Source organism: Osmerus mordax, chromosome 21 (assembly GCF_038355195.1).
Source record: "Osmerus mordax isolate fOsmMor3 chromosome 21, fOsmMor3.pri, whole genome shotgun sequence".
Classification (NCBI taxonomy): Eukaryota; Metazoa; Chordata; class Actinopteri; order Osmeriformes; family Osmeridae; genus Osmerus; species Osmerus mordax.
The window spans coordinates 969,160-988,872 of NC_090070.1; the positions used below are offsets into that span (position 1 = coordinate 969,160).

The 19,713-nt window shown below is 41.7% G+C and overlaps 1 protein-coding gene across 1 annotated transcript; it reads left to right on the forward strand.

Moving 5' to 3' along the window:
- Window positions 1-842: 842 nt before the first annotated feature.
- On the forward strand, window positions 843-19,694 carry gtpbp2b (GTP binding protein 2b). Its single transcript, XM_067259205.1, has 12 exons — window positions 843-1,161; window positions 1,738-1,764; window positions 1,882-2,066; window positions 2,411-2,522; window positions 2,696-2,893; window positions 3,092-3,266; window positions 3,388-3,607; window positions 7,808-7,943; window positions 8,173-8,231; window positions 11,410-11,581; window positions 15,991-16,155; window positions 16,884-19,694. The coding sequence occupies exons 1-12, from the start codon at window positions 967-969 to the stop codon at window positions 17,070-17,072; spliced, it is 1,833 nt and encodes a 610-aa protein (XP_067115306.1). The 5' UTR covers window positions 843-966; the 3' UTR covers window positions 17,073-19,694.
- Window positions 19,695-19,713: the final 19 nt, after the last annotated feature.

Consider the following 19,713-nt stretch of genomic DNA (forward strand, 5'->3'; position numbering starts at 1 on the left):
TTAAGTGATACTTCTGTAAACTAACAGTAGGCCTACAGTACGTTTCTGAGATTACTCTGAGTGTTGAAAGCCACAGTCTGTATTTACAATGATTTGGGAGTATATTAATATAGATTAGTACAGATTTTAGTTTTCAGCCTACATTAAAGAGGATATGTGGTCAGGGGGGGGACTATTGTATTTGTTACGTAAACAAATTGCCTCAGGCTCAAAAGATGTAACGGTTTGTGATTTTACACCTGATTGTCCTTAAACGCTGCCCAAGGGGCAACCACTCAAAATAAGAGTGCAAAGGGTTTGCTTGATTTTAAAGAAATAAAGAGTAAGAAAACCACAAAAGTTGCCATTATAAAGCGTACATGTTTGACTTGGACTTTTGTAGGCTACTTAATGTAGGCCTAATATCTAATTGGATTTTTGAAAACAAACATTACAGTTTTAGAAAAAGGCACTGTGATTTGCCCCAGTGGCCCCAGTTAATCTGGCTGTGATGGGGCCAATGTCGGGCAGATAATGTCAAGTATGCATTAGTGGTTTATTTTTAATGCGTCATGTGACCACTTGACAGGTTGTTGTTATGCAGCCCGTGCGCTTCAAGGCAGTTTTAATTAAAGATTGAAGACACACGAATATACTGCTTGAATGTATATTAAAATAAACGTGACACGATTTCACAGGCATTTGGAATGAGTAGTTTTGTTCATGCACCGCTGGAAGAAGATACAACATTATTATTTTAGATACAAGCATGTTATCTGTGTAGACACATTTGCACCATAACGCATCCTTTGACGTCACTAGCAGCTGATAGCGTTGTCTTGTGTGGATGATGGAGGAGAGGCTACAGCCTCCGCTGGACCAACTTGTCTGTGCCCCGGTTTTTGAGGACTTCACTTTAGTAGTCTATGAGAAATTGCAACGTAAGCGTGCAGTCATCGAGATAAAAATAAGGCTCTAGCTCTGGTCATGATGGATGCCCGAATGTCAGAAAGTGGAGTTGCTAGTCTGAGGACACCTTTTCATGGACCCAGCTCGTGCAATAATGCTAATGGGAAAAGAATAATGTCTAAAAAATCGCGTTCAAAAAGAGGCAAAAGAGGAAAGAGGCGACGAACTAAAAAGACAAGGAATAACAAAGCACCACCATATTTACCACCAGAGGTAGCTACTGCTATTATTGAATCCGATAGCTTGCCAACGATCTGTATACCCCTCGTAGCTAGTCTAGCTAGCTAGCTACGTGGTATACCAGATAAACAGTGTAGCCTGTCAAAACCCACACAGCTTGCTACCCTCGTTATCTAGCTTAGCCAGGAAAGCTTCTACGAGGTAGCTAGCAAAGCACCCTTGATCTGCGGTGTGCACCTGGTATGGTTATATTTGTGGCTATAGATAATGTTGTGTTCATTATTTAGTCGTCTAATTTACTAGCTAACTAGACTAGTAATAACTACCGTGTTGATAGTTTCTGATGAAATCCAACCTATACAGTTTGCAAGGGGGCGTGGTGTTATGAACTCATTGGGGGTCAGATGGCTGAGCGGTTAGAGAATTGGGCTATTAATCATAAGGTTGCTGGTTTGATTCCCGGTCGTGAAAAACGACGTTGTGTCCTTGGGCAAGGCACTTCACCCTACTTGCCTCGGGGGGATGTCCCTGTACTTACTGTAAGTCGCTCTGGATAAGAGCGTCTGCTAAATGACTATTTTCATTGACCGTTTTCACCCCTTTTCACAGGCAGAAGAGGGAAATATTGAATATAAGGTATGATGCTCCTCTTTCTATGAGCATTATTTCATATTACTGTAGGGTGGCACACTATTCTTAAATAGCCTACACTCTTGACTTGAATCTTGATGCCACTTTTATTCTTCATCCTAGCTCAAACTGGTGAACCCTACTCAATATAGATTTGAGCACCTGGCCACACAAATGAAGTGGCGTCTGCAGGAAGGACGAGGAGAGGCAGTGTACCAAATCGGGGTAGAGGACAATGGCTTGCTAGTTGGTCTGTCAGAAGCAGACATGAGAGCTTCACTGAAGACCCTGCGCAGGATGGCAGAAAAGTACCGTACTTCCTTAACTTTTATCTTAACATAAGTCCTGCACCCCACCCCCCCAAAAAACGACAACAAAAAACAAAACAAAAAACAACAACAAAACATTCTAAGTACAAGTTGCCATTCAAACTTAACAACTTAAGCAGTGCCATGCCTGCCAACTTTGTCAGAATTAAGCGACTTAGTACAGTAGAAAGACAAGTGTGAGACCATCTTGTTTACTTGGGATATCCTGGGAAAGGCTATATCAAGCAAGTATTGATAAGCAGTTTATTATTTATGATGGTTTCAGTACACACTCAAGCCTGACTAACCTTAGGAACTTGACTACTTGATCTCTATGATGCCAGGGTTGGTGCTGATATCACACTACTCAGGGAGAGAGAGGTGGACTATGACTTGGAAAGAAACTCTCGTAAAATCGCAGAGGTTCTTGTTCGAAAAGTTCCAGATGACCAGCAGGTGAGACAAAGCAACTGAAAATATTAATTTTTTGATTTGGACACCTAGAAAGTATTGTGGACAACAAACTTTGCAACACTTGGTTTGACATAGTAGTCTTTTTTTTGTATTTTTGTAATGGATTTTTTCTTCTTCTATTGTCCTCACATTTGATGTCTCGTGTGTGAGTATAGTTTCTAGACCTTCGTGTTGCTGTTCTGGGAAATGTGGATTCTGGGAAATCGACTCTATTAGGTGTCCTGACACAAGGAGAGCTAGATAATGGCAGAGGTCGAGCACGCCTCAACCTGTTCCGGCACCTTCATGAGATCCAGACTGGGAGGACCTCCAGCATCAGCTTTGAAATTCTGGGGTTCAATAGCAAAGGAGAGGTGGGTTCAAACACAGCTGCTGGCGAAGACACAGAGAGGATATGATTGAATGTGCGGCCCTTTGATAACTCTGTCATGTCAGCATTCAATGCATGATAAAGGTTACTATTTACGTTTTGTAATATTAGTTACAGATCGGCATTTATTTACAAAAAAAATCCATTTTGAAAAGTTGCTAATACGTTTCATCATGTTAAGGTGGTGAACTACAGTGACTCCCGTACAGCTGAAGAGATTTGCGAAAGCTCCTCCAAGATGATCACTTTTATTGACCTGGCAGGCCACCACAAGTACCTGAAGACCACTATCTTCGGCCTCACTAGCTACTGCCCGGACTTTGCCATGCTAGTAGTCAGCGCTAACACAGGCATAGGTGGGTGTGCCCAGTCATGTTTTGCCTCTGGTATTGCATATTTCTTTCCCACCTCTTTGGGACTGTACAATAACACACAAATGTATGAATGTATGTGACTGCCATGCACCTCTGACCCCAGTCGGTACCACTCGAGAGCACTTAGGCCTGGCCATGGCCCTCAAGGTGCCGATCTTCATCGCCGTTAGCAAGGTGGACTTATGCGCCAAGAGTACGGTGGAGCGGACCGTGCGCCAGCTGGAGCGAGTGCTCAAGCAGCCCGGATGTAACAAGGTCCCCATGGTGGTGGCCAGCCCAGACGATGCTGTCACTGCTGCCCAACAGTTCGCTCAGTCCTCCAGGTAGCTACTGACCAGACCCCATAAAGCTGGAATAACAGATTTACTCAAAAGATCAGTTATCCTACTTACATTTTTATTAAACATTAAAGCATCAAGTATTATATACACACTGCGAAGCACACTCAAGCAAGAAGGAAAGTATACCAAGCTTTGAAAAGTTGGCCTTGAATCTCACCAATATTGGGCATAACTACCCATGAAAGACCCATGATGAATATGAATAATAATGAATATTATTTATTATCAATGATTTTCACATTCCATGCTAAGACTGTTGTCAGGAGGCCCTTTATGTCAATAAGCAAAGTTTTAATTCTACAGTGCGTTCACACTGCAGCGACAACATGTTTTCCATTCATTTTCTATGGAGCCAGGCGAATCGCTTGCGTGGTGCATTGTGGGTAGCGACGCGACCGAGTTGAGATTTTCTCAACGTTATGTAAATGAGGAACGATTTTCGCTAGCGATGGCCAATCGGAGTGTTGTCTTGTTTCTCGTAACATAGCAACCATGGTAAACATTTCTAGCTTTCTAGGTTTCAAGCTGAAGGAGAAACTAATCGTTTGTGTGGCTGCTTACCCAGTCCTGTACGATACATAGCTGTATTCGTACAGATGTTAATTTTTTTTAAACGATGCATGGCGCAAGGTTGCCGAAGTTGTTGGTGCTTGTACTTTCAAATTCAGTCTAGTCACATTACGTAACTTCGTTCTGTGGTAACTAGCTAGCTAGCCCGGCTAGAACTCCCTACTGTATCGTATCGACAGATTAGCAGAGACTTCGAGTAATATAATAAAACGTTTTTTACACATGTCAACGTGTATGTCTATTAAACAGTTTTGTATTTTGTATACAAGTTGTATTTTGATCGATGTTGCGAGTACGTTATTTCCCACTTTTCTGCTTCCAGCGGCGGAATTAGTGGGAATTATAGTCAAAGCCGCCCTCGGCTTTGTCCTAGCAGCGAAGCGCCGTAGGAGAGGCAAACGAGCCGGTGCTCTGGTGCGACTCCGTCGGCGTGGGGCACGCACAGCGTTACCGGGGATATTTCTCTCCAACGTGCGTTCACTGAGCAACAAACTGGATGAACTTCAGCTACTGGTGTGGAAAAACAGAGACTTTCATTCATCTTCCGTTTTGTGCTTTACGGAGACATGGCTGAGTGAATTGATCCCAGACTCTGCGCTACAGCTAGCAGGTTTCAAACTGCTGAGAGCGGATCGTGACCCTGTGCTCTCTGGCAAAACGAAGGGCGGTGGTATTTGTTTTTACATTAACAGTGGCTGGTGTGAAGATGTGACAGTGATTCTGCAGCACTGTTCTCCTGATCTGGAATCATTTTTTATTAACTGTAGATCTTTTTACTCGCCACGAGAGTTTGCATCATTCATTCTGGTTGGCGTCTACATGCCTCCGCAGGCTAGCGTCAACGAGGCTCAACGTGCGCTCGCCAGCCAGATACTGAGTGTGGAGCATGAAAATCCGGATTCCTTGGTTACTGTGCTAGGCGACTTTAACAAAGGCAATCTCACTCAAGAACTCCCAAAATATAGACAATTCATCAAATGCCCTACCAGAGAAGGAAACACCTTGGATCACTGCTACTCTACAATCAGCAAAGCATACCATGCGGTCCCCGAGCAGCACTGGGTCACTCTGACCACGCCATGGTCCACCTGATTCCTGCATACAGGCAGAAGCTAAAGCGCTGTAAGCCTGCTGTGAGGACATCAAAACAGTGGACCAGTGAAGCTATGGAGGATCTGCGGGCGTGCTTGGACTGCACTGACTGGGACATGTTCACGACTGCTACCAATAGTCTGGATGAGCTCACAGAGGCTGTGACATCATACATCAGCTTCTGTGAGGACTGCTGTATACCAACACGCACCAGGGTAAGCTACAACAACGACAAACCCTGGTTTACAGCTAAACTCAGAAGGTTGAGGTCAGAGAAAGAGGCCGCGTTTAGGAGTGGGGACAAAGACAGTTTCAAGGAGTTGAAGAACAGGTTTAGCAAGGCGGTGAGGGAGGCTAAACGACTGTTCTCAGAGAGGCTAAAACACCAATTCTCTGCAAACGACTCTGCTTCTGTCTGGAGAGGGCTCAGGCAAATTACCAACTACAAGCCCAGAGCCCCCCACTCCACTAACGACTCCCGCCTGGCCAACGACCTGAATGAGTTCTACTGCAGATTTGAAAGACAATTGGACAGTCTTGAACTACCCCTTCCCACCCAGGAGGCCTCCCACCTCCCCCCCTCTACAGTGACGACTCTCTCCATTCAGGAGGGTGAAGTTAACAGACTTTTCAAGAGGCAGAATCCCCGCAAAGCAGCTGGGCCGGACTCTGTCTCTCCAGCCACCCTCAAGCACTGCGCTGACCAGCTGTCTCCGGTGTTTACCTACATCTTTAACACCTCCCTTGAGACATGCCATGTGCCAGCCTGTCTCAAGTCCTCCACCATCATCCCTGTGCCCAAAAAGCCAAAGCCAACAGGACATAATGACTACAGACCCGTCGCCCTGACCTCTGTGGTAATGAAGTCTTTCGAGCGCCTGGTGCTGGCACACCTTAAATCCATCACTGACCCTCTACTGGACCCCCTGCAGTTTGCCTACAGAGCCAACAGGTCTGTGGACGATGCAGTTAACATGGCCCTCCACTTCACCCTACAGCACCTGGACTCCCCAGCATCCTATGCCAGGATCCTGTTTGTGGACTTCAGCTCTGCCTTCAATACCATCATCCCCACCCTGCTTCAGGACAAGCTCTCCCAGCTGAACGTGCCTGATTCCACCTGCAGGTGGATCACAGACTTCCTGTCTGACAGGAAGCAGTGCGTTAAGCTGGGAACACAAGTCTCTGACTCCCGGTCCATCAGCACCGGATCACCTCAGGGCTGCGTCCTTTCTCCTCTGCTCTTCTCCCTGTACACCAACAGTTGCACCTCCAGTCATCCGTCCGTCAAACTCCTGAAGTTTGCGGACGACACCACCCTTATTGGGCTCATCTCTGGTGGAGACGAGTCTGATTATAGGTGGGAAGCGGCCAACCTGGTGACCTGGTGCAGCCAGAACAACTTAGAGCTCAATGCTCTTAAGACAGTGGAGATGGTTGTGGACTTCAGGAGGAACACAGCCCCACTCACCCCCATCACCCTGTGTGACTCCCCAGTCAACACTGTGGAGTCCTTCAGCTTCCTGGGCACTATCCTCTCCCAGGACCTCAAGTGGGAACTGAACATCAGCTCCCTCATCAAGAAAGCACAACAGAGGATGTACTTCCTTCGGCAGCTGAAGAAGTTCAACCTGCCAAAGACAATGATGGTGCACTTCTACTCAGCCATCATTGAGTCCATCCTCACCTCCTCCATCACCGTCTGGTACGCTGCTGCCACTGCCAAGGACAAGAGCAGACTGCAGCGTATCATCCGTACTGCTGAGAAGGTGATTGGCTGCAATCTGCCTACCCTTGAGGACCTGCACACCTCGAGGACCCTGAGGCGAGCGAGGAAGATTGTGGCCGACTCCTCCCACCCTGGACACTCCCTGTTTCAGTCACTCCCCTCCGGCAGAAGGCTGCGGTCTATCAGGACCAATACCTCACGCCACAAAAACTGTTTCTTCCCTTCCGCTGTTGGCCTCTTCAACAAGGCTAAGGGACCACACTGACTCAAATGACTTCTTGCTTAAAACACTGCATTACAACATGGTATCTTGTACATTTGTATTTTTTGTAATATTTGTATTTTTGTATTTTTATGTTGTAATTTACGGCAACTTATATTTTATTGTATATTTAATTCTATTCTAATCCCACTTAGTACTGCTAGTTTATGTACCCTTAGTATAGTTAGTCCACATATTTAAATTTTAGGTATATGTTTATTGTATGCACCTTCCTGCCAAAGCAAATTCCTTGTCTGTGCAAACTTTCATGGCGAATAAATCCCTTTCTGATTCTGATTTCTGATTCTGACGTAAACCCAAGTCTGCACACTTGGCCATGACAACTACAACAGTGACTTTAGGGAACTACATTCTAAATTCATCTGTTTGAAACGCCCCCGAGCGTGGTGAACTGTGGGAAGGCGAGCGATGGCAAGCGATTCGCATCGCTGCAGTGTGAACGCACTGTAGAGTAACGTTGAATGCCAGTGCCTTTATAGTGTGTCTCTACTGTGCTTGTGCTGTGCAGCATCACACCAATATTCACACTGTCCAGTGTGTCCGGGGAGAGTTTGGACCTGCTCAAGGTGTTCTTGAACATTCTCCCACCCCTGAGCAACAGCAAAGAACAGGAGGAGCTCATGCAGCAGCTGACAGAGTTCCAGGTACAGCTCATTCTCTTTCTCAATTATTATTATATTAGCATTAAAATACTATTTTGTCAAAGCAACCATTAAATATAAATACACATAGAGAATATGTGTTATATCAGGTAGTAATAATTAAGGGAAGGTATGGCCTATAATCCGTGCATAAGATACCTTGGTATGTAATCCTGGCTTTAAGTTCAACACTTTCTCTAACTTTAGCCATGGTCTGTGTGTGTCTTTACAGGTGGATGAGATTTACACAGTACCAGATGTAGGCACTGTGGTGGGTGGAACGCTCTACAGGTCAGTCACTGGAACACACTCACCACCTGTAGCACAGCAGGGGCCGATACTACCAAGCAGGATTTGGGGTTAGCGAGGTAATTTACAGTGTTTCCCCTAGGTTTACATCTTTTGGGGTGGGGGGGGGGGGGGGGGGGGGTGGGGGGGGGGCAATTGAAAATTGAAAACACTGAAACACTGAACTTCAGATTTAACCCTGGGTTTTCAGTGTTACAACGGTGGTTCACTTCTACCAGGGTAGATCACCATGGAAACTTGTGCTGCACACCTAACCTGATCCGGAGCAGGTTATGTTTGAGATAATAGATCAATAGGTACAGTTAGGTCCATAAGTATTTGGACATTGATACAATTTTCATCATTTTGGCTCTGTATACCACCACAATGGATTTGAAATGAAACAATCAAGATGTGCTTTAAGTGCAGACTTTCAGCTTTAATTTCAGGGTATTTACATCCAAATCAGGTGAACAGTGTAGGAATTACAATACATTTTATATGTGCCCCCCCCCCTTTTTAAGGGACCAAAAGTAATTGGACAATTGGCTGCTCAGCTGTTCCATGGCCAGGTGTATGTTATTCCCTTATAAAGGGAGTTTGTTATTTCATTGACAAGGAGCAGATAAAAGGTTTAGAGTTCATTTCAAGTATGGTATTTGTGTTTGGAATCTGTTGCTGTCAACTCTCAATATGAAGTCCAAAGAGCTGTCACCATCAGTGAAGCAAGCCATCGTTAGGCTGAAAAATCAAAACAAACCTATCAGAGAGATAGCAAAAACATTAGGTGTGGCCAAATCAACTGTTTGGTACATTCTTAAAAAGAAAGAACGCACTGGTGAGCTCAGCAACACCAAAAGACCCAGAAGACCACGGAAAACAACTGTGGTGGATGACAGAAGAATTCTTTCCCTGGTGAAGAAAAACCCCTTCACAACAGTTGGCCAGATCAAGAACACTCTCCAGGAGGTAGGCGTATCTGTGTCAAAGTCAACAATTAAGAGAAGACTTCACCAGAGTAAATACAGAGGGTTCACCACAAGATGTAAACCATTGGTGAGTCTCAAAAACAGGAAGACCAGATTAGAGTTTGCCAAAAAACATCTAAAAGAGCCTGTACAGTTCTGGAACAACATCCTATGGACAGATGAGACCAAGATCAACTTGTACCAGAATGATGGGAAGAGAAGAGTATGGAGAAGGGAAGGAACTGCTCATGATCCAAAGCATACCACCTCATCAGTGAAGCATGGTGGAGGTAGTGTTATGGCGTGGGCATGTATGGCTGCCAATGGAACTGGTTCCCTTGTATTTATCGATGATGTGACTGCTGACAAAAGCAGTAGGATGAATTCTGAAGTGTTTCGGGCAATATTATCTGCTCAGATTCAGCCAAATGCTTCAGAACTCATAGGATGGCGCTTCACAGTGCAGATGGACAATGACCCGAAGCATACTGCGAAAGCAACCAAAGAGTTTCTTAAGGCAAAGAAGTGGAATGTTCTGCAATGGCCAAGTCAATCACCTGACCTAAATCCAATTGAGCATGCATTTCACTTGCTAAAGACAAAACTGAAGGGAAAATGCCCTAAGAACAAGCAGGAACTGAAGACAGTTGCAGTAGAGGCCTGGCAGAGCATCACCAGGGACGAAACCCAGCGTCTGGTGATGTCTATGGGTTCCAGACTTCAGGCTGTCATTGACTGCAAAGGATTTGCAACCAAGTATTAAAAGTGACAATTAGATTTATGATTATGTTAGTTTGTCCAATTATTTTTGGTCCCTTAAAAAGGGGCACATATAAAATGTGTTGTAATTCCTACACCGTTCACCTGATTTGGATGTAAATACCCTGAAATTAAAGCTGAAAGTCTGCACTTAAAGCACATCTTGATTGTTTCATTTCAAATCCATTGTGGTGGTATACAGAGCCAAAATGCTGAAAATTGTGTCAATGTCCAAATACTTATGGACCTAACTGTATGTTAGGACCGCCGACTGACCAATCAATTCTCTTGGAATATAGCGTCATCGGTCACGATCCTGTGACCTTGGTGCATCAATAGTTTGAGTTTCCCTGACGAGTGGCCCATCTTTGTTGCCTAGCCTATATGCCAATATTATTCTAAAACAGAGACGGATTAAAGCACTGAAACCTTATTAATTACTTTTACTTATAAGTAAGCATAGTTACAGGTTGAATTATGTTTTGTATTTGATCTTCATTTGATCAAAATACCGTTTAACAGCATCATGCAGCTGAAGGAATAAGGCTAAAATTGTCTCACGCCATAAGAATACACCTAAGTAACACATTCATTTAATGGATTACATAATTGCAATTATGGTCAGAGCTAGGCCTACTTGTGCCTTAATGATAGGGCAGTGATGTTGGTAAGCCTACTAATTGTTGGCTAAGCCTATTAACTTTAAACTGCATCCACACGATCTGCAATATTTTACTATCTGTCCTTCCTGCCTTTTGCAGCGGCAACAGTGTTGCTTGTAGCCTGGATTATATTGTTATGTTTTTCATATTTGTTTAATATTATTGTTTGCTCATCTTGTAAGATATGTGGCTCTGGTAGACTTCCAGGTTTGCGATTGGTCATAAGAGCAAATGCCGGCCCTTTAACGTGAACGCACTTGTGGCTAGAATGGAATCATCAGTGACTTACTTGCTGGACACCATTTAAACTGGCAATTCACAAAAACGCTTTTTGGGCATACTGTCACTTAGAAGTACATTTTCTAATTACTATTAACTATAGCGTAGATTTGGCCTGATGAGCTGTGCTGGTAACGCTGGCACAACAGAATCAGAAGCTTGACACAGCTTATTTCAGAGGGTTTTCTTTATGGGTGAAATACTGGCTAGCTAACTAAAAGCAAGACAATGTAAAGTGAATAGTAATACTATATTTTCAGTATAGATTATGAATTTTATGTCAATTAACTAACTTGTTTACTGATTATCCATGTAGATGTGCAGTAATATCTCAAATTGAACTGTGGTTTTACCCGTGTGCACATTTCCAATTAAGTTAACACCTAATCAACTAACCGACATCTTAAATTACCGGCACTGCACTTCACACACTGCAGATCAGTAAAAAACTAGGCCTTCTGCACTTTGGTGTTTAGCTTTGGTGTCCCCTGTGTGGTGTCTCCCTGTGGCCAGCGGGGTGTGTAAGGAGGGCGAGAGGCTGGTGGTGGGGCCCACGGACGAGGGCCGCTTCCTGCGCCTCAGGGTGGGCAGCATCCAGAGGAACCGCTCAGCCTGCAGGGTGCTCAGGGCCGGCCAGGCCGCCACGCTGGCTCTGGGGAACTTTGATCGTTCTCTGCTCCGGAAGGTCAGTTGTCAGACAGAGCTGCCTTACCACATGACGTTGAGGGAGGCTTCAGGATTTTTTGTTTGTGCTTCATTTGGAAGTCAATGTCTACAGTTGACATACACTTCAGGCCTGCGATATTGGTTCTGTATTGACTGTATAATTTGCGTCACCTCCCCTTGCAGGTTAAACGGAAAAGGAAACACTTTACAGTAAGGTTATGTTGACTACTATGTAACTAAAGTTACAACAGTGTAGTTACATAGGAACTGCAATGTAATAACACATTATTACTGAATTATTACACAAGTGAAGTTTGGTATGGGGGAGGTTGTGCTTTCCAGGGGAACGTGGATGTTAAGATTGATTTGTTTGATAACACATTGATTGTTTTGGTAACACAACCCTGTGTTACCACAGGGTTGTGCCCTTTCGCAGCATCAACTGCCCCTTCGCAGCTCCACTCACATCAGCATACACCCCTCCCTCGTACTGTGCCTTCTTACTCGTTTGTAATGACCTAAACCATGTAATATCAGTACATTATGAAGCACTTTCTACATACCACTTATTTACTATTGGTATTGTTAGGTAGTTACATGGTAGTTAATTTGACCTTGATGTAAAGTCTTGCCTAAATATCTCTCTGGGGTCGACGGACAGACACCTGTGTACTAATGACATTATTTATATTTAGCAGTTCAGCTCTCGTACCGAATAGAGATCCTCGCAAAACACGTTGAAATTGCAGACTGTAGGTACTGTAACCTTAATGTAAAGTGTTGCCCACAAACTGTACAGTTACATAATGCATATAGAATATATTGTTTTTAATATAACAAAATAAATGAGTACATAATAGATAAATAAATGAAACTGTTATTTGCAAAAGCGATATTGTTGTGGACATTTTTCACTATTATTTATTTTTGAACACAAGCAGCCTAAAATGAATTGCTATCTGCAATCAGTGTGTCTGTCATTAAGATTGGAATCTAATAACCTTTAAAAAATCTATCCCATTTATTGGGTATTCCATGTTGACCAAAGTTGATCTTTATTCTCTATTTGTCTCAATTAAGGGTGGGCAGTATGAACAGTATAGAAATATACCGGTATGAATTTGGCCTATGATATGGATTTTGACTCCACCGTGCAACCGCGGTAGAGCCTTCCAGAATAAGATTGGTCACAGCCCCATTCACACCAGGCACGGCATAAAATTACCGCACAGAACTTTAACGCAAATATCGCAATCAATCTTCCGCATCCTGTTCAAAAGTTGGCATGTTGCACAGATGCACGTTTTCAGAATTGAGTATTCAGCCATGTAATAATTTGTTATAGCTAGCTCACTACAAATTTTGATTTATCCCATAAACGTAGGCTACTGATGAAAGATATATAATTACCCAATCCCAACTCGTCCGATTGCGTTAGATTTGCCGCTGTGGTGCGGATTGCATTGTCATGAAATTTTAAGAAAAACAAATATATTGTGATATAGATCGTTACCGTCAGTGCTTTAGAATTATACTATGATATACATTTAGGCCATACCGCCCAGCCCTAGTCACAATGTTAATCAAAGTCACTGTTTCAAAGTTCAAGTTAGAAAAATTGGTAACACTTTATAATAAGTCAACGCTTTTTGGCATTTACAAAGTGTTAACTAATAGTTAGTTAATCCTTTATAAAACATTTTGAAACATTAACAATACATTATTAAATAGTTAATAAGCTTATTAATATATTAACACTATGTTGATCATTAATAAACACTGTTAAAAATTATGTATTTTATTCATAATACAATTCATAAGGTGTTTGATAACTGCATTATCATACTTTATAGACAGCTTGTTAATATAGTTGCAAACCAGTAGTTTAAAAGGTGTTAATGGTACATGAGCTGGTATAGAAAGCATTAGCAAATGGTGAACAAACCATTTACATTACCTTTATAAAGCATGAGTAAATAACTAACAACATATTTACTTATGTCTTTAAATTATGTATGCCAAGTCGAATACAGGATGTACACTATGCTTTGCAGATATCTTAACAACTATTTTATAAAGACTTACTAATGATGCAACTTCTGATTAGTACTGCAAGTTATAAAGCATTTACTAACTGTTAGTTAAGGCTGTTGCGTGACCTAATCTAAAGTGTGAACTATTTATGCCTTATTAAGCATTTATAGAAAGACTATAGGCTTATAGATGTTGTGTTTTTGTTTTTTTTAGAAGAAATAGCTGTTAATTTATTTACCTGGGTAATAAAATAGTATTTTATTTCCATTAAGAAGCGATACAGTAGAATTGGTATAAAAGTTGGTTACCCAAAGCTGTATTTTATTTTCAAAAAATGGCTGTAATAAACTGCAAATGTTTAGCTACTCCTCGACAGGTCTGCAAACGCCTTTGAAAGCAGAGATTTGTTAAAACGTTTGTTAACCGAGACCGTAGTTCGAGGGTTACAAACAAACAAATCGTTTTAACAAATTGATGCGACAAAGCGTTTGCTGACCTGTCGAAGAGTAAACATTTGGTTTCTTATATACTACAACAATATGTGGGAAGATCCCAAATCAAACACGGCGAATCTGGAGCAGACGCCATCTTGTCAGAGCAATCAGCGGCACTTGTACTGGTGACGTCACTACATCTCCAAGGCAACATATCAACAACTCTTTTGAGAACGTCTTCTGAACCAATAAGAACAGCATATTGGTTCAATTGCAACAACAGTACGAGCGTTCTGATTGGCTAATTGGTAGTCATGCCAGCTGCGTATTAAGTCTTTATATTCTATGGGCGTATTGACCTGCGGTCTGATACGTATTCTTATTGCCCTCCGTTGATGTCATCTTCACAATGAGCGAGATCGAGGAGTTTTACTATCCAGATGACAATGAAGACATCAACAGCGACGAGGAAATTCTTAACTTTCTAAAAGAGCAGAAAAGTGTGAACACAGAGAGATAAACGACAAGCGCTAGGCAGATTGCTAGGTTTGGTTGCTCAGATTTCAGATTGGTTGCTAGGTACTGTAGGTGCTAACACCTGAAACACACCGTGTGAAGACTTGAGTAGAGCTGAACAAAACGACATGTTTTAAATGAAAAGAGCTAAAAATGCCATATAATAAACAACTTACTAACCTCGACCGTTCGGTCATGCCGGGAAATATCAAACTGAGGTTATAAGTATCGACCGCTGTCACTCTCGGCTAGTAGAGCTAAGTACTGTAGTTAGTAAGACACATGCCTGTCATTACTTCAATAAAATAGTAATTTTGTGTATCACATTGTGTTGTGTCTGTTTCCTTTTGAGAAACGTATGTTCAGCCTTTGTGAATGTGAGGTTCGAGAATGGACAAGAATACCTTAATAAATAACTTATAAATGTTTAATAAGGCATAGATAGTTCACACTTTAGATTAGGTCACGCAAAAGCCTTAACTAACAGTTAGTAAATGCTTTATAACTTGCATTACTAATCACAAGTTGCATCATTAGTAAGTGTTTATAAAATAGTTGTTATGATACCTTTGTGAATGTGAGGTTTGAGAATGGACAAGAACACCTTAATAAATAACACAAAAGCCTTAACTAACAGTTAGTAAATGCTTTATAACTTGCATTACTAATCACAAGTTGCATCATTAGTAAGTGTTTATAAAATAGTTGTTAAGACATCTGCTAAGTATTAGTGTACATCATGTATTCGACTTGGCGTACATTAATTAAAGACATAATTAAATATGTTGTTAGTTATTTACTCATGATTTGTAAAGGTAATGTAAATGGTTTGTTCACCATTTGCTAATGCTTTCTATACCAGCGCATGTACCATTAACAGATTATAAACTACTGGTTTGCAACTATATTAACAAGCTGTCTATAAAGTATGGTAATGCAGTTATCAAACACCTTATGAATTGAATTATGAATCAAATCCATAATGTTTAACAGTGTTTATTAATGATTAACATAGCATTTAATAATAAGCTTAGTAACTATTTAATAATGTATTGTTAATGTTTCAAAATGTTTTATAAAGGATTAACTAACTATTAGTTAACACTTTGTAAATGCCAAAAAGCGTTGACTTATTATAAAGTGTTACAGAAAAATTCCAAGCAGAAACCTAACCGCGACAATGCAAAAATGCAATGTTGGTTAACCTGGTCCCATTAAACGTATAGTTATGTCTCAGGGAGTCAGGTGGCTGAGCGGTTAGGGAATCGGGTTAGTAATTAGAAGGTTGCCGGTTTGATTCCCGGCTGTGCAAAATGACGTTGTGTCCTTGGGCAAGGCACTTCACCCTACTTGCCTCGGGGGGAATGTCCCTGTACTTACTGTAAGTGAGCGTCTGCTAAATGAGTAAAATGTAAATGTCTCCCTGTTCACTTGTTTTGGCTAGGGCATGGTGATGGTCAGCCCTAAGATGAACCCCACTATCTGCTGTCGGTTTGAGGCGGCCATCGTTCTCCTGTTCCACGCCAAGACGTTCCGCAGGGGCTCCCAGGTCACGGTGCACGTTGGGAACGTGAGACAGACAGCCACTGCTGAAAGCCTACATGGGAAGGTGCTCAGCCTCTCTTGTTCTGTTCACATGCGGCCTTTTGGCTTGACATGGGGAATACAGCAGACAATAGAAAAATACTTGACTGAGTGAGACGGCAAACTTGTGAAGAGAAGGTGGAGTTAAAGTTTGCCATCTAGGGAGTCAGGTGGCTGAGCGGTGAGGGAAGCGGGCTAGTAATCTGAAGGTTGCCAGTTCGATTCCCCGGCAGTGCAAAATGACATTGTGTCCTTGGGCAAGGCACTTCACCCTACTTGCCTCGGGGGGAATGTCCCTGTACTTAATGTAAGTCGCTCTGGATAAGAGCGTCTGCTAAATGACTGAATGTAAATGTAAATCTCACTCAGTCAAGTATGTTTCTGTTCTGGATCATCTACTTATAAAGGGTCCTTAATCTATGTCTGAAGTTTCATTCCAAACATATTCATTGGGATGAAATTGGTCCACAGATTTGTCTGCCTGAAAATTGTATGTTCATATCGAAAAGGCAAGATTTATTTTTTGCCAACAATGATTTTGGAATGAATGTTAAGCTATATATTTTCACAAATATAGGTCCTTACAATAAAAAATATATTTGACCTATATTTCAGTATGGGGCCCAATTTAGACAAAAATATATTTGTCAATGGCATGTATTATGTGGCAGTAGAGAGTAACTCCAGTGTCTGAACCTAAGCTGTCTTGTGGCCCACCCTGCCCTGACATGATGTCCCTCTCCTGACCACCAGGAGGAGCTGCGTACGGGCGAGCAGGCGGTGGTCTGCTTCCGCTTCCTCAAGCATCCGGAGTACCTCCGCCTGGGAGCCAAGCTGCTCTTCAGGGAGGGCGTCACCAAGGGCATCGGCCATGTCACACGCCTGCTGCCTGCTTCCCAGCACCATGACCAGAACCACGACCAGAACCTGAAGGACCACTGATTAGGGAGTGGCACGGGTGGAGAAGGAGAGGAGGAACACCACCCTCTCACACACGCACTCCAGACGGAGACAGATGCCCAGCACTGGTCCGTGATTGCCCAACCCATCCCGATACGTGGACGTCATCAGAGTGGATTGGATTCCACACATCACCCATGAGCATTTAAATCAGTGCCACTGTTTTGCCACATATTTACGTCCTTATTTACCCACACTGTTGTTCCACGTCGGGACATGTATTTGATCAGACAATGTTGATCCCTTTGGGATTCTGGAGCAAAGCTGGAATAAGTATCCCTCTCCTGCCCTCTGTCCTCCAGCATCTTATAGTAATGCTGTGTGACCCGTTTAAGTGCTAAAGAAAAAAACTAACTTGCTGAAATCCTGAAGCAGATTGCTTAAAAAAGGCAATTCTCAGCATCAGTCTGGTTCCTATCCCTGGTTTATTCTGCTTCTCTCAAAATTCATGTGAGACAGACAGAAAAGAGGCATTGTTTTGAGATAAAATAGGGATATCTTTTACTGAAAAATCTGTTTTGGGATAGGCGGATCCAATGCAGTAGTTGCTTGCTTAATTTTTATTTCGAGTATTTAGGGATTACATAGACTAAATACCAGGATGTCCCATGAAAGTCCTTTCAACATGGTCGCCAGTGTTTAAACGTTGCATGGAAGCAAGGGCCAAACCAAACTTTGACATTTGATTTGAGCATCAGCCTAATGCCATCTTAAAAGTGTGTGTAGCTGTTATAGAATTCCCAGAGGGAACAAGGAATAGGAAGGTGCAGTGACTGCCCTTGCTAGAATGAAAGAATGTAAGATAGGTGGTGAATCAACCATTAAAATGGACGCTTTCTTTGTTTCACTCATCCCAGATTAATGGCTAAAGTACAGTAGTGAAAGTCCACAACTGAAGACAAATATTATGTATGTATGTATGTATGTATTAGTATGTCCTCTGGTGTATCTTCAGCACTTTAACCTTAGTCAATTGTGAGGTTAAGAGACCAATGAACCCATTTTAATGAGAAACGCACTGCGCCTGCATCAACTTGGTATATACCATTGTGTAATTACAATGCTGTATGTTGCTTTTAAAATACATTCCCAAATAAGTGGTGTGTATTTGAAGTAATGCTTTTTTTTTTTTTACATTTTCATAATGTTGCTGTGGATGTGATGTACTGTTATCATACAGGTACATTTCAGAAGACAATGAGGGCTTAAAGACTTTTAGTCCAGTCATTTTATGAAAAAAGGTAGGACAAATTGCAACAGAAGCAAACAACTGATTTTGTATCTTCAATATGTCCTGAGTAAGGAAAAAAATCCCAGAAGAATCCCATTAGGGGAAAGTTTTGACCCAAATATAGCCTATTCATATGCCTATTCATTCTTTTTCTCACGTGAATAGGGTAAATGTCTTAACCTTTAGATATCACCATGAAAATTACTGAGTTGATTACTTACATGAAGACAAACAAAAAATGTATTACACGTTTTTTGAAATTGTTTGTTAACATGGGCAAACGGTGCATAATCTAATTAGGTATGTGCTCATTTGCATAAATACCACAACAGATCTAAATGTTGGGTATAGCCAGGTGAAAATGTCTTGTTGAATCTTGTTGACATATAACAGTAAAATACTTAACGTTAAGGTCTGAATGGAACCCATATAAGCTACCCATGAGCATAAATACATAGAGGCAGGAAGAAGTACTTTAAACCAGCCTTAATTAATTAGTATCGCAGAGATGGAATTTGGGCTAGGTCGTTTCACCAATAATAGTCGTACCACAGCTCAACACACATCTAGATGTTCCCAATAAATTGTAATTGATCGCCAGGTATGTTTTATTAATGTAGGTTGAATAATCCATGTATGAGAAACAAAAGGAAATCTTTGTTACCTGAGTGACAGCTTAGTGACAGTTGATTGACAGTTGAGTGGACCTTGAATGAATGACTGAATCTCTGCCCCTTATGGTGACATTTGTTTGCCTCTATAGTCTTTTACTGTAAGATGTCAACAAGATTCTACAAGACATTTTCACCTGGCTATATCCAATGTTTAGATATGCTGCAAATTAGTGCCTATATTATTATGCACCGTTTGTTCATGTTACCAAACAATTTCAAAAACATTTTTTTGTTTGTCTTAATGTAAGTAATGAACTCAGTAATTTTCATGGTGATATCTAAAGGTCAAAATGTTTAGCCTTTTCACATGAGAAAAAGAATGAATAGGCGTATGAATAAGCTATATTTGGGTCTTTTTCTAAACTTTTTTTTCCTTACTCAGGACATATTGAAGATACACAATCAATTTGTCCTCGTTTGACCCCCATTTTGGCTTAAAATGACTGGACTATTTAGTAAACAGAACCTTCTATGTGTCAGTGGCAGCTTTGCACATCTAACCATGTTAGAACTGCATGCCCAACCGTGACTTTAATCCTCAGAATAACTAGTCAAATGTTTGAGAATTGTCTGTTCCCTTGTATTTTATGAGGTTTTGTGCAATTATAAACAAAGCATTGAATGTACTGTACATACTAGACCTCAGTGTTATCATATTATGGCACTACAAATGTTAATTAAACATGTTGATTTTGCACATTTTGGAATCTCTTCTGCA

Bases quoted from the DNA above. Each gene is read 5' to 3' on its own strand.
- gtpbp2b (XM_067259205.1), top strand. From the start codon at position 967: ATGATGGATGCCCGAATGTCAGAAAGTGGAGTTGCTAGTCTGAGGACA. The intron at 2,523-2,695 runs GTGAGACAAAGC...GTGTGAGTATAG, and splicing joins AAGTTCCAGATGACCAGCAG to TTTCTAGACCTTCGTGTTGC. The intron at 11,582-15,990 runs GTCAGTTGTCAG...TGTTTTGGCTAG, and splicing joins ATCGTTCTCTGCTCCGGAAG to GGCATGGTGATGGTCAGCCC.